General features: G+C 47.5%; 2 protein-coding genes across 19 annotated transcripts in view; both read right to left on the bottom strand.

The window, feature by feature from the left end:
• Window positions 1–7,074, bottom strand: part of PRRC2C (proline rich coiled-coil 2C) — a 68,943-nt gene extending 61,869 nt beyond the window's left edge. For all 14 annotated transcript variants that reach the window (XM_042873032.1, XM_042873044.1, XM_042873037.1 and 11 more), the window contains exon 1: window positions 7,017–7,074. The gene's annotated coding sequence lies outside the window, so the exon portion shown is untranslated. The remainder of the gene's footprint in view (window positions 1–7,016) is intronic.
• Window positions 7,075–7,487: 413 nt separating this feature from the next.
• LOC122181563 (dimethylaniline monooxygenase [N-oxide-forming] 2-like) lies at window positions 7,488–13,083 on the bottom strand. 5 transcript variants are annotated; one of them, XM_042874112.1, is made up of 10 exons: window positions 12,756–13,083; window positions 11,957–12,094; window positions 11,700–11,766; window positions 11,201–11,363; window positions 10,698–10,843; window positions 9,799–9,998; window positions 9,044–9,396; window positions 8,782–8,851; window positions 8,180–8,281; window positions 7,488–8,083 (listed from the first exon to the last, which is right to left on the bottom strand). In XM_042874112.1, the coding sequence occupies exons 2-10, from the start codon at window positions 12,019–12,021 to the stop codon at window positions 7,741–7,743; spliced, it is 1,509 nt and encodes a 502-aa protein (XP_042730046.1). In that variant the 5' UTR covers window positions 12,022–12,094; window positions 12,756–13,083; the 3' UTR covers window positions 7,488–7,740. The 5 variants fall into 5 exon arrangements, with proteins under 5 accessions (XP_042730046.1, XP_042730043.1, XP_042730044.1 ...); XM_042874109.1 differs by having other exon boundaries at window positions 11,700–11,888; window positions 12,756–13,080; XM_042874110.1 differs by lacking the exon at window positions 12,756–13,083 and adding an exon at window positions 12,604–12,684 and having other exon boundaries at window positions 11,700–11,888.
• Between the last annotated feature and the right edge of the window lie 1,527 nt (window positions 13,084–14,610).

Below are 14,610 nucleotides of genomic sequence, written 5' to 3'. Positions count from 1 at the left end.
AGTTAAACTGTACACTAGGCTTCTCACAAACTAATCCAGGTCAGTTTATTCTGACCACAGCTGCTTTCTGTAAAGGCATCTGTTAATGTTTAAGATCACAACGGTCTGTTAAATTACAACAGCACTTAACATGCTGTCACAAGTACCACTTTGTTTCTTGCTCAACTACAGCACAGCATCCAGCAGAAGCCTGGGAAGGCAGAACTCCTGGCATGCCCATTGTCCTGAGGCATAGCAAAGGCAACATGGGGAGTCTCCTTCTCAGTGGCACCCCAAGCAGCACTGTTCTGCTTGCTGAGAACAGCATGTCTGATAACAGAGGAACAAAGGGGAAGCCCACGTCTGATCTGCTGGAGAAGCAATGCTGCTGATGATAGACAGCCATCCCTGTGATTATTCAAACGAGTGCTGAAAGCACTCAGATGCTCAGCCCCACTCTGCTTAAATTTCAACGTATGAAAAACCACAAAGATTAAGCAAAACCGGTGATATTGGTGGGTTTGAGGATCCATTCGCAAGAATAATTTAAAAAATCTGCCTGCACCCTACAGTAAAAAGGTACGAACAAGTAGTCTACACGTCACTGGATTCCTTCACATTTCTAAATGTACACAGGAAGCAAGGCATGGTTTTGTTCCAGCTGCACTTCAGCAGCTCTGACTCCAGATGCAGACTTAACAGCATGCAGGATGCGTTCCTGTGCAGACGCCCGGCTGGGATAAGTTACCTGAAACAAGAGCCGGGCTGCATAAGAGTCAGCTCCTTAAGTCAGCCACAGTGTCAGGTGCAAAATATCTCCTTTTAGGAAGCTGGTGAAACATAATCTCAATAGGTACGTGACAACAGACCAGATTCTCTAAACTTCCACCTAAATGAGTGGAAGTAGAAGCCCTTTTAAGTCACCCATCTCTCTACTACTTCATCTTCTCCCTTCGATCTAACGCTATTCCTGCAAGCACCCCTGTGCTTTCTTACAGACTCTGAATCAACGCCATTTAAACCCGTGGCACTTTTGCCTCTCCAGTATGCCTCAACTATTGCCTAGGTTCAAATGAGAAAGTCTCTGTGGTGATTTCTAAAAGCTGAATGAGACCTCCTACATATTTCCTACCCTTCCCACTCACTGAACAGACAGCAGAAGAGGGCAGGATAGAAAAAATACAAAAGTAAAGCCAAGTTGTTCCTTGCTGTGGATAATCCAGACTAAAAATCTTTTTTTCCAGATGTCAGTTTCTTCTCCCTTTGATACAATTTCCAAGTCCAACTGTAACAATTAACATTTTTCTAGAGGAAGAAACACTTTTCAGTTCCTCTCAAGGAACCACAGTTCACTTGCAGCAGTGAATTTATTTCTCTCAAGACCTTTAAAACCCCCTGACACCAGCTGAAAATAAGTAAAAATTTGCCAGTTTTTAAGCAAAACATTTTTTCAGTGTCTCCATCCACAGATCAATTTTAAGTAACAGATCATTACATTTAAGGCCCCTTACTTCAGAAATCAATAAGATGCTTTGAAACAGTGTTCAGGCAAAGTATTCTGGTCGTGAACTCTTGCAGAATATTTTATAAGTGCACAAGAACTACAGTGGGGCTAAATCTTGACCATTTTTATTTCTCACTAGAATACATGCGCCAAAATGAATTTCTCTTCTCTAGCTACTAATTCCAACATCTTTCCCTTCACATTCTCAAGTACCTTTGTTACTGAAGATGGCAACCTCAAGAAGGAAGGAAACTCATTAACAGTAGGAATCTGCAGGACATAAAATTTTATACAGAGCTCTGTACATCCTTAACATGATGAAAAACAGTTCAGTAACAGTTACTCTAGTCAGTAAACCTGTCTTAAGCTTCTTGTCACAACCCTTAAAAATTCCCACCTTCTTTAATACTCCAAATCCGTGTTGCCTGTAATTCCCACCATACTTCTTAATTGATTTATATAGCTAAAACCACAATCTCTCCCCTGTATTAGGAAATGTTACATCTTACTTGTCTTTAAGACAGTGTAAGACAAGTTCCCACTGTGACAGCCAGAGTCAGGGATGCCAAATGCTCACAGATTATCACTCTCCATCATCAATAAAGAACTTTACTCCTGTGCATAGAAAGGTAGAATCTGCTCCTTCACAAGCCTTGGGCCGGTCCAGTTCATTACCATGCAGCCTCTTATGCCCATCATCTCTGCTTATGTGGTGGTTGCTGACGACACGCTAATTTCTTTAAGCAGAAACCATCTCCATCCTGTATCTAAAGCAATGCTCGTTATGTAAGAGAAGCAACTGTGAAAATCACACCAAAGACTGGACAATGCTGCTTAATTAAGGGTCAGCTTCAGCTCTCTGCTTTAGACCACATTCATTATTGAAAAATAAAAAAGATGAGCTAAATTAGAAAAGATCAGAAAAGTCTTGTCAGCATACCTAATTTATGTATAGGACTTTCATCATTACAGAATTGATTTAAGGTATGAAAGTTAACTTTCATCTGTCCAATTACACCAGATTAAGCCAAATATTTTCAGTTTCTCTTGGTTCTTTGTTTACCAAAAACAACAGACACAACCCCTTGATGCTCTGTTTTCAAAAGCAGTCAAGAAATCTCAGTACACTGTCAAAACCACAGTTAAACTATGATGAATCCAAAGCTAAGTGCATACTACAAAGTTTTGTCCCTGCTTGATACATGGCATAAAAAACATTTTCTAACCAAGGTGAATCCAGTAAATGAATCACGTAGCCATACCATGAGAAAAAGGCAAGCTTCTCTTCATAGAATGCATTCTTCCTGCAGAGTATTTATTCTTATTTGCAAAAGAAAATCTGTTACTGCAGAATATTTTTGATGTACACACAAACACACATTTCGATACACTTGCAAAGGAAGCACAAGCTGTTTTTAACAGTATTATAAAACAAGACCTGTAAACACAGAAATGTGATTTTAGCCAAATGAAAGCATCAGTGCACTGATCCCCAGACAGCAAGGCCTCCCAGTGGGATAGATGGTTACTTTGAAAAGGAAGAAACACCCAAGTCCTGTAACTTATCAAGTCTCAAGCTGGGAGAAATACCACTGGCTTCTGAAACAAAGTTATTCTTCTGGAAAGATGAAGACTCTCCTGCAGACACCTGGGCTGAAGATTGAAAGCTGTTAAATAAGGTGAAAAAAGAAAGCTTACAAATGTCTCATTTGAAAATAAGAAGCCATATGTATGCACATACTATTTAAATGCACATCTATAATTTTAAAAGTTTACAAGCTAAAAATCTGGAAATATGAAGGTCATGTGCTTACAGAAACATTAATACTAAAAATAAACTGAAATTGCCTGTGCGATTGAATGAGGACAGCCTGAAACTGTTTGCTTTTCTAAGCAGCGAAGTTTGATGTTTGCTAACAGAAGCAAACAGTGGCAAAAATGGGCAACCTAGCCACTGCAGTTTTACTATAGAAATCCATTTGGTTGCTGAGAGCATGCTGAGCTACAACTTACATCCCAGCTGCCTAAACATGGAGTAAATCTGCTCTGTCACTGAGAAGTCAGTTGTACACTGAATTAAAGAGATATTTAAGATAATCTTCTCTCAGCCACCCAACACCAGGTGGTCCAATAATTTCACAGCTGATGTACCCAAATGTAAAATGCAGTAATTTCTGTCTCTGGCATTGCAAATCTCTGAAAACATAGCTCAAGTTATCTTCAAAAACACATCAGTTAAAAGTTACCACTATCATACTTGAGATAGAAGATACACAATGCAATTCTGCACTCTAATTTAATCATTAATCAAGATGTTATCAGATACAGGAAAACAATACGATGATACAAAGCTTCTCACGCTAATACAGTGCAATCTGTAATAGTCTAGTTCATTACTGTTTAGTTAGAATGTTATGTAATGGCTGAGGTATTTGTAATAAAAACAGTCTATTTCTGTTAGCCTGTTCTTCCTAGACATAAAAGCTGTCTTCATCTGATTTTTATTAGGACTTCATCTTCCTCTGCTCTTTATGCATTTCTTTTTCCAAGACTTCTGTCCACCCCATCTGCACTTCACAAACACGAGCACACTGTATTATCTCCCCAGCCTCCTCACACCAATCTCAGCATTTCTTTTTACACCTGCTTTCACCCATGGAAAGTTTCCACAAGGTTTTGTGAAACCCAGTCCTGAAAAAAAACCACCCACCAACAACCCACAAACGAGGGCATGAAACTGAGTGAAGAAAAAATTCACTACCGAAGATGAACAACTGGTTCTACCAGTAAAATACCACTTGTGGTCCCGTCATTACAGGCCCAGCATCCATCCCCAACTAGTGGAAAGGTGCTGCATTTTCAGGGCGGAGGTTTTCTTCCTCCATTACTATAATTGGCCTCTGCCCCATTCTTCCTTCAATAACTACAGGAACATCTGTCTTCCTCACTCCCACCTCCAATGAATCATAGAATGCCCTGGGTTGAAAAGGACCACAATGAACATGTAGTTTCAACCCCCTGCTATACGCAGGGTTGCCAACCACCAGACCAGGCTGCCCAGAGCCACATCCTTGAATGCCTCCAGGGATGGAGCATCCACAACCTCCTTGGGCAACCTGTTCCAGTGCATCACCACCCTCTGTGTGAAAAACTTCCTCCTAATATCTAATCTAAACCTCCCTTGTCTCAGTTTAAAACCATATCCCCTTGTCCTATCACTATCCAAAATGCACTATACAAGGGTTTGTTCCTCTGCAAGAGTACACGGTGCATGGGTTTAATCCTCCTATGAGAGCTACCTTTTCCTTTCTGTTTCCACATCTAAGCCTCTTATCCACATCACCCTTATATGGTATTTAGGCTGTTCTCCACCCTCTCTCCACTTTCCCATCACTCCCACAGCTGACTAGGCAAATACGTCAGACTAAGGGGCTTGCACTTTGTGTAACTCAGGACACCTGGCACAAGTCAACCCCACCAACACATCCACTGCTTTGCCTTACATTCTTTCATTTTATTAATCTAAGAAATCCATTCAGACAAGAACAAAACCTGAATGAGAGCTCTCTCATCTTTTGATGAAAGCACCATCTTTTCCCTCTTCTTTGTGGGTCATTTAACCTTCCCTGGTAGACTAAAGGATTTGAGAAAGACAGACCTAAAGAAAGTGCATTCCATAAATCTGTACCATCAAACAAGGACTCCAGCAATAAGAAAGTTACAACTGTAAACAGATGCAACAATTTGTAAAGGTTTTTCTACAAAAAATTAGGGCTCCAGTTACTAAATCTAAACAAAAGTAAAGAAACTACAGGTTGATATTCATAAACTATCTGCAGAAGAAGACTAGCCAAGATTACACACATTTTACAAGCTAATACTTACCAAAGCAAGGCCTAATGTAGAAAATACATATATAGTACGGTGGTGTTCCAGGTGACAGGAACCAGTCCTGGTGGCCATACACAAACACTGGCCTATGCCACTTCCCAATTCAGCTCACATGGCCACCTTTTATTAACACACCTGCATCACAGCAGCCATAACCTCACACACTGAGCCCAATACTGAGAGACAAAACACCTCTCCATTGAACTCTAAGTCCAAAGAGCTCTCAAAACTTAAAGGTTCTTTAGTCCCAGGGAAGACCCCGGGGAAGGGTCCCAATATTAATTATGAAGAAAAATTCTCTGGGTTTTATGATTCAAAGGAATTTGAGAACCGTTCATCTCCTGGCACTCAGTATTATAAGGCCATCCTTTCGTTTCTTCCTGATGGACAGATGAGATCACGTCCCATTTCCTCCCCCATTAAAATGCAGTTTCTTGTCCAAGCACAGCTCTTAAGGCTAGACAATGGGTAGGCCTGATATCCCACAGCACAAGAAACAAATCAATTGAAGAAAAAAAAAAAACACTCCTTCTGCTTGAAATAATCCTTATTTCTACTAGTACACTCAGTTGACTCCAGTAACCAAAGAATGATAACGAAAAACAGCCCTTTTCCAATGAGAAAGGGTTCAAGACCTTTTACAAAGGGACATGCTTACAAAACGCATGCCCAAGACACAAAAGGGAAAGAAACCACACAGCATTCACTACAACTCCCAGCACCAGGCTCTCATGCATGCTCTGATTCCTCCATAAAGAGGGCCTGAGCTGGAAACTAGCCCCAAAATTTCAATCTGTATCTGTATGTGATGGCTCCCATTGCAGACCACCTACCTGAATTTTAGCCATGTCATCTAACCATGCTCACACCATGATTTAATCGCTAAGCCCCCTCCCAGCCCTCTCCACCCCCACTCCTACAAACCTCATTCCTGAGAGCAGAAGCCACAATACCTTTCCCAAAAGCGCTTCACTCACATCTAAGATAAATAACCCAGCAGCAGCAGCCTTTTACTGTGCATCTCCAGAACTGTGGATGGACATTTCAGAGTTAGAAAATCAAGCCGCACAGCCCAGCGTGCAGCACGAAAAAAAAAGCTCCCCCCGGGGGATCTCGGGAGGAAGAATCAGTGCCACAAAGAGAACACGAACGCCGGGGATCTCCCTAGAGAGGGACAGAGACGTTCAGAGAGAAAGGGAAGGAACAGAACCGAAAGCAGAAATTGAGAAAGGGGTGGGAAACGGGGAAGAAGGATGAGAAACGGGGAGCCGTGGATCGGGAAGCGGCCCCTGCAGCCCAGCCGTGGGGCGAGGCCCGGCGCCGTGCCCGCTGCGGGGCGCGGCCGGCCGCAGACGGCGATGCGCTGCGTTGCGGCCCAGCAGCCCGGCCCGCCGCAGGCCTGGGCGCCCTGCCGCCTCCCTTCTTCCCTCCTTCCTTCCCGCTCTCTCTCCCTCGTCCACCCGGCCGCGGCCCCGCGCGCACCCCGCTCCCCGCCAGGCCGCTCAGCACCGCCGCCAGGCCGGCCGGAAGCCGCCCCCGCCCGAGGCCATGCGGCGCAGGCCGCTCTCCCGCTCCTCCCGGCGCCGGTTCCTCATCGCCGGCCGGCGAGGAGCCGCGGGAGAAGGGAAGCGGTCGCTCTCACCTGGCGCGCAGCGCGGCGGGCCGGCGTTCCGGCCTCCCCCCCACCCCGCGCTCCCCGGGGCTCCCGGATTCGGCGAGGCCGCTGCCGCTCCCGGCGCCGCGACGCCGCGCCTCAGCCGCTTCCACACAGGGGCCAAGATGGCGGGCGGCCAAGCCGGCGCCAACGACGTCTGACCTCACCGCGCCGCGCGCGCGCGCCACCCCTCGCACCGCCGCTCACGTGACCCCAAGCCGTGCCGCAGTCCGGGAGGCGCGCGGAGCCCGCGAGCGCCCCCTAGCGGTCGGAAGTGGCGGCTTCCCCCAGCGGGAGGAGTGGCTCGCGCGCCCCCTGCTCTCCCGAGCCCTTGTCTGTGCGCAGGGTGTGCTGGCGCTGGGCCGTGGCCCAAAGCTGTAAGTCCCCCTCGCCTTTCCCCAACCCCCATCGCCGATTAGTCAACGCGTTACTAAAAACGTGGACTCCCACCATGCGTAGCACTGTTAGAATCTCGCTGAGGTTTATTTCCGGCTAGCCCCTCCCAGAAGTTTCCATATGAACACAACTGCTGTTCCCAAATCCGCAGTGCTGAGGAGGCCCGTGCCATTCGGCCTCATCCCAAACCTCCCCACAGTCTTGTCCCGCTGCATTTCAACCACAGATAGGGACAGAGGGGTGAGATCCCACACACATTGGACCCGCAAACACCTCCCTGTTGGCGCGGCACAGCACCGTCTTCATAGGGTCTCTTCTAGAACATAAGTCGTGCCCGGGGAGCCCACCCCAGCTTGGGACATTTGGAGAGCAGGAACCCTACCACCAGTGCTGTAGGGAGGGCGAGGAGGCCCAGCCAGCGCCAGGAGTGTGAGGAGGCACTGTCCTCCAACACCCGAGTTCTCAAAGGTTTCAAGACCCGCTGCCACTGTGTCAAGATGGCAGCCCTAGCCCCGCTCCACTGCCCCCGTCCCATCAGGCGGTACTGGTAGGATGTGCAGGGCCCGAAGAAGACAGCCAGGGCCAGCCGAGGGTCGGTCAGGAGCAGCCGCAGCATGCTGGGCTTCACACCGGCATACGAAGCAATCTCACTGGTGTAACTAATGAAATTCAACTTCAACTTCCGCTTCTCAGGCACATCCCTTCCATGGGCATAAAATCAGTACAGAAAATCAAATAGCATGTTATGTTCCCACCTTGGGTCACTGCTCTGGGCTTGCAAGAGCCACCATGTTGCAAGGAACACAAGCTGGCTGAGCTCCCTCAGGCTGCCCTGCTGTAGGGTGACATGAAGGGACCTAAAAGCACCCAAAGAACCTTTATGCAGGGTTATCAGCAGCTGACCTAGCACAAGGAAGAGGCTCTGTCTCCATAACCTGCTTGTGGTCTCTGAAGCACAACCCACAGAGTGGCCTGAGCTAGGAAACTGCCCCTAAACTCCAGTGGGCTTTAGGGATGGGATGTGGCCTTCAGCCCACACTGCCTGATTCCGAGACTGGGGAGGGAGAAGCCACGAGATGGCACCCTCTGTCTAGAGGAAAACAAAGCTCCACGCAGAGGTGCTGTGAGAGAGGGTGGGCTGTGCAGGACCCACAGAGGGACCTGCAGGTTATGGGTGTTGTGCTGCTTCCTCCCCACATCGCTGGGGGTTTGCTTCATCCCAGAGCTCAGCATGGATCAGCAGAAAGGGTTTGGCAAGAGAGAGGTCCAACTTTTCTCAGCTTGATTTGCTTATGAAGAGCAAAGGCATATCATACTATGCTCACTCTATGAGCCCAAGTACAGGAGCATCACACACCTTTTGACTGGCAGCTGTTTTTTCGAGACTTCAGCCATCATCTTGCTGCTGGGAGGGAGTTTGCATGCGCCTGAGAAGAGTAAAGAGACCAGAAGTCATGTACAGACCTATGAGCAGAGCAGTCAGTAGTCATTCTTCCCATTTGATGCTCCCAGCACCTTCACCAAAAGCATGTGGTGATGCCCAGCATGGTCCCAAGAGCAGCAAGGTGACCTGTCCTCCCTCCTCAGCACCTCCCCTATCCCTGCAGTCCCTCTCTCACCTGCAAAGACTCCTGTCACCCAGCGAGCCTGGATTTCTGCTCCCACCATCACGGAGCCAGTCAGCTGGATCAAACCAATGACAGCTAGTGTTGGCCTTTCCAGCTGGGGTGGGAAGACACATTTATATAGGGTACGATTACTTTTGAGTGGGTTGCAAATTGACTCTTCAAGAAAGGAAAATGAAAAATTGTAGCCTGTGGCAAAGATCACCACATCGATGTTCTCTTCAGTTGTTCCATCTTCAAAAATGGCTGAAGTTTCGGTGAACTCCTTCACATTTGATTTCAGCACAATGGTTCCAGAGAGCATGCAAAATGGCAGCTCTTCATTGATAATGAATTCAAAATTGGAACTTTCGCATGGAAAAAAAAAGAAGGAGAGAAATGTTAGCATCCAAGGGAGACGCAGTATGTCTTTTGTGGCCTTTCCTAAGAAAGCGGTGCTTGCGAGGGATGTGAGGGGTGTGTGCCTCGGGTTTGGATCTCTGCCCCCTGTGGCTTGATTAACCATTGCAAAACACCCTGATGTGGGGTGGAGTTGATACTAGGACATGGACAACATTGAGTTCCCAGAACCCAACAGGACTGTAAACAGGCACCAAGAGTGTGAAGCCATACTAAATGCATTATCAATGGAAAAAAAAAATCCTCTCTGATGGTTTGCTATTCTGCAAATATCCTTTGAAATGAAAGATGATTTCACACTATTAAAAAATATATTCTAACAAAAAAAAAAAAAAAAACAGAACAACCACCTTTTAGCAGAAGCCAAGCCGTAGATCTCATGGTTAAACCATGAATTCATCTTCCAAATCTTGATCCTTTTCATGATGGCTGATGGGAGAAGCCATTCAAGAAAGTGATTAAAGCGCGTGGTGTTGAGCATGTCCCAGGGTAAGCCATGGTTTGCCACCCGGCTGAACACCCACGTGGTGCTCCTGGCACTGAGAAATACCTGGCAGAGAAGGCAGGCCTGAGGGCCTCGTGCCCAGAAGCCTGACTTCCATTTTTGCCTGACGTAGCAAATCCCAACTCCTGTGCTTGTGAGCAAGGTCCCAATGAAGGCATCTGGTGTCCAGATGAACCAACCAGTTCATGGCGGGCTTTTGCAAAGTTCCCAGATAGTCCAAATTCTCCAGAAATTGCAAAGCTCATTCAATTGGCCTCAATTTAAGGCTTGTTTGTTGAGAAACCCAATGGGCAAGTGAGAGGAAACGCTTGGGGAGCAAAACTGTGAGTTTCTGTGGGTACTGAGAGGTGAAGATAGAGCTGTACTTGCAAGATGGACAGAGAGAAGAAATCAAAGGTGTGCAACATAGCTACTAACAGCGGTGCAGCGGTCTCATATTTCTGTTCAAGAAGGTGCTTTAGCATCTTCTGTGTGCTTGTAGAAAGTTTTGGGGAGGTATATGGGAACAGGAAGAGCTTGGCTGTGTGCCAGTAAAGTGGAAAAGCAGTGATGAAGCCTCACTCAGAGAGTGAATGGTTGAAGGGAAGGCAAGTGCCTAACGCCAGGAAGCGGTTTGTCAAGAACCACGCAAAGGAAAGGGAAACGTGTCCCTGTCGTGAGTCTTGCTAACCTTGGCTTTGAGAGAAAGTCTGGTTTTAACCTCCCTCCTGCTTGTCCCATCTCCCACCCACCGTGATGCTGTACCTTTGCAGCAACATGACTCATATCCACAGCAATATCACAGGCGGTGTTCCCAAGTCCAACCACAAGGACCCGCTTTCCCTGGAAAGCAGCTGCATCTTTGTATTCCAGGCTGTGAAAGTACTGACCTCTGAAGCGGGTCTCAATACCTGTGCAGAGGGTGAGGAACATCTCCTATCACCACAGATTTGCACCGACTTGATGCCAAACCCGGTCAAACCTTGGCTTTGCAGCCAAGCCCAGTGCTGCAAAGCCCACAGAACACTCAGCTCCACCAGTAGTGGCGATGCTTTCACCTTTTCCCACCTTTCTGAGTAAGCTTGTCATGGTCCTGCTCAGAAAATCCTCATGGAACAGCATTGTTGCATCTTCATGAGGTGGTTTATCCATTTCTGGATATGCCCGCATCCATTTTCATGGGGCAAGGGTCACAGGTGCCCTGGCTGGTGAGCCTTGTGGAGCAGAGGAACATCCCTAGCCCACCCCACTGCAGAGGCAGGACTCACCTGGGAAAGAAGCCAACGGCAGGTGGGGCTTCTGAAAGTTTCCTGCGCAGACCATGATAGCATCAAAGATGTGCGACTCCTGGATGCCCTCTGTCTCAGTGATCACATCCCACTGGCCTGAGGTGGCAAAATCCGGGCGCTTCCTCACACTGATAACTGTTGTCTTGAAAAGCCCAATAACGCAAGGATCAGAGACTGTGCTGTGTTTCAGAAAGGTGCTGTTCACAAAGGGCTGGGGCTGCTGGGCCTTTGGGTACCTTTCAGGTATGAACTGCAAAAATAAACCTACACCTTCCCCCTGCATGGGGCACAGCATGGGGGGCACAAGGCAGTCCATGCTCAAGCAGCCTCACTTAAAAGATGGAGCCAAAAAGGCTGCATTGAGGATGCCCAGAGCATGCAGAGCTTGTGGGCTTCGCACCCGTCATTGCCCCGTCCCACCCATGTGATGGCAGCTCCTGCAGCCCCTCAGGTCGTCCTGCTTTTGGTCCCAGCTCACCTTGAAGCGGATGTGCCTCAGGAGCTGGAAGTGCCGAGCGTACATGCGGAAATACTCCAAGAAGAGGCTGTGAGGAAGGAAAGAGGGGAAATCCTCCGGGAAAGGGAAGTCACTGAAGCAGGACATCTCCTTGGAGGTATTGCTGATGATGGAGCGGTACACGCTGAGCCTCCCGCAATCTGCACTGTCCTGTGAGAAACGAGCAGGGCTGCTGTGGGAGCACAGGGGAAGGAGAAAACCAAGCAGAGCTCACTCACTGCAAAGCGCCACAGCCCCCCGATGTCCTCGCTTCTCTCAAAGCAGGTGGGCTCCAAACCCTCATCCAGGCAGCACTTGGTGGCCACCAGCCCGCTGATCCCTGCCCCGATGACGGCCACTCGGTGCACCATGGTGTCCTGTTGGCAGCGAGGGGAACACAGAGAGTGACCAACAAGGAAACGAGGAGTGCAGAATCAGCAAAATCACAGCACTTTTCCTCCCACCCCCATGGCTTGTTTTTGTGCTTTTGTATTTATTTTCCGTTAAGTAGGAAAGAAAAAGGCTTTAGGAAAAAAACTGCCACGATGCCTGATGGGATGGGGGCATGGAGCAGCGATTCAGAAGTAACGCAGTGTTGTGAAAGTGCTGCTTGCATTACAAAACATGCAAGGCGAGAAAGCCAGGCGGGGCAGGGCTCAGGGGAGGAAGTGCAAGCTCAGCTGTGTAAACTGAGCTACGCTGAAACCAGTGTAATCAGAGAAATGAAAAGAATGAGTCTGTGCAAACTCTGACTAGATAACAAGCATTTCTCCTGCAGTCTCAAGAAAGATTCATCTATAACTTACTTTCAACCAATTTTACAATCGAAGATTAAGTTAACTTAAATAGGAGCTGGAAAATAGTGCAGAAATCCAGAGAAAATCACCTGGGAGAAGCAAGGAACTCGAATACACCCACAGATGCTCTCGTCCAGCTGCAGCTCTCTGTGCCACAGGAACAGGTGCAAACCCCATATAGCAAAGTGAGTGTGCCTTTAAGCCAGTCACCACTCCATCTCCATAAAGCCCCCAAACTCACCTGCCCCGATACCAGTCCCACTGGCCAGCTGTCTCGACAACACACAAAACGCAGCCAGAAAGGAATTCAGAGTAAACTTTCACTGTGCCTTTTCTCCTTAGGGCTCATCTGATCTTCTCTTGGAGCTTCTCCAAGCATGGATTTAAGGGCAAAGTGGAATTCTGCCTGGCCCTGCTCACAGGACTGCTGCACCGTTGACCTTTATACCCATGCTCACTCCACTGCCGGTGCTTGAATGCGTGCACAGCAAAGACATGGACCTTAATCCCCAAGGCAGCATGCTTGCTTGCAGGGACTCCCACCCATGACACTGGCGTCATGTCTGTGCCTGAGGACCCCTGCATCCTGCCCCATCACTGGGCACCCCTGGGGCAATGGGCCACCAGGCTCCCTGTGCCTGCCTGCTGGCTTGGGGGGGTATGGACTACTGAATGCTGCACATAAAATCTCCACAAATGGAGGTCACCCACTGTCACTGGAGGAGGTGCTGGGGCCGCATGCCTTGGTTGGCTGCAAGGTGCTGTCTCAATGAGTGAAGACATCCCCACGTGCCCTACTGCTGCCACCAGTAGGAGATGCGGGGACCAAGGAAGGTGGAGAAGGACAGACAGGGTTGGTCAGAAGCAGTATATTGGACTTGGTGCCAATGAAAGGGGCAAGGTTTTCCACGTACACCCTACAGTCAATTTTGAGGATTTTGTCAAAGGACAGCTCAAACCTTAATGAGTTGGAGGAATGAGTCTGGGTTGGCAGAGGAAATGGAGGTCAGATGCTTTGCATCTGCACTGCTGTTGTGTCCCAACAATTGGATCACTCTTAGGAAAGGCACTGGGGAGGCTACTTCTTTGCCCAAATCCTGCCTACCACAGCTTATGCAGAGTGACCCTGGCTCTGGTACACCTTCCTCACATGCAGCACTCACCCATGAGTTGCACCTGAACTTCCTCTGCACCCTGGTGTACCTTTTCCAAATGATCTTATTAAAATAGGATTTTTCGTTCTTGTTTGGTTGTGGTGTTTCGTTTTTTGTTTTTTTTTTAAAGTTTATTTTTAACTAGTTTTGCCTTTGCTCTCCCCAGAGAAATCACGTGCTATGTGAGAAAGGCAGCAGCACCCTCTAGCTTCCTCTCAAACTCATTTCCACTGTATACTGCAGGAAGGCACAGTGACTCAGAAGTTTGCTTCCAGCTCACCTGCCCAGCAGAATGCACAGCTTCTCCCACCATAATATATAAATACATAAAACATACTGTAATACATAATATATACAATATATAAAATAACCACATTGCACAGTTCTGTTAGACAGTAATTATTCTGATTCATATCCATCCTCTATTTTGCTTTTCTTCGTCTTTCTTCCTTTAGCGATCCAGGTGAAGCACAGATTAATATAACACACCCAATCTTGCCCCATTAATTTCCCAGTAATTCTCAGCCTTTGATTTGACCTCTTGGCAGCCTCCAAGCTCCATGCTGAGGCCTTCAGACAGCAGTTCACTGTGACTCAGATCTCTGTGCTGAGAGCTGAGATAATTTGTGTGTACAGCTTTTTTTTTTCTTTTAATTCTGCTGAATTAATTTGCATGTATTACCATTAATTTCTCTGCCATTTTGTCTCAGGATCATGGCAAATTCCCCAGCTCCCCAAGCAAGCTTCAGTCTCAACTACCTTGAATCAATACATTCCCACCCTCAACACGCAAAATATCAGTGTCAAACCACAGGTTACATCAGCTAAGCACAAGCAAATAAATAAGTGGCTTGATGCAGGCATTTATAGTTTCCAGCCTCTGCTATAGATGCAGGGAGCAGCACATGCTTCTCTCTATCACTTCTCTTTTATTCCTTCTCC

The sequence above is a fragment of the Lagopus leucura genome, unplaced genomic scaffold (genome assembly GCF_019238085.1).
Source record: "Lagopus leucura isolate 7727_CA_CO unplaced genomic scaffold, USGS_WTPT01 Super-Scaffold_100009, whole genome shotgun sequence".
NCBI classification, from domain to species: Eukaryota; Metazoa; Chordata; class Aves; order Galliformes; family Phasianidae; genus Lagopus; species Lagopus leucura.
The sequence above is the reverse complement of the archived record's forward strand: the minus strand, read 5'-3'. Positions and strand labels throughout refer to the sequence as shown.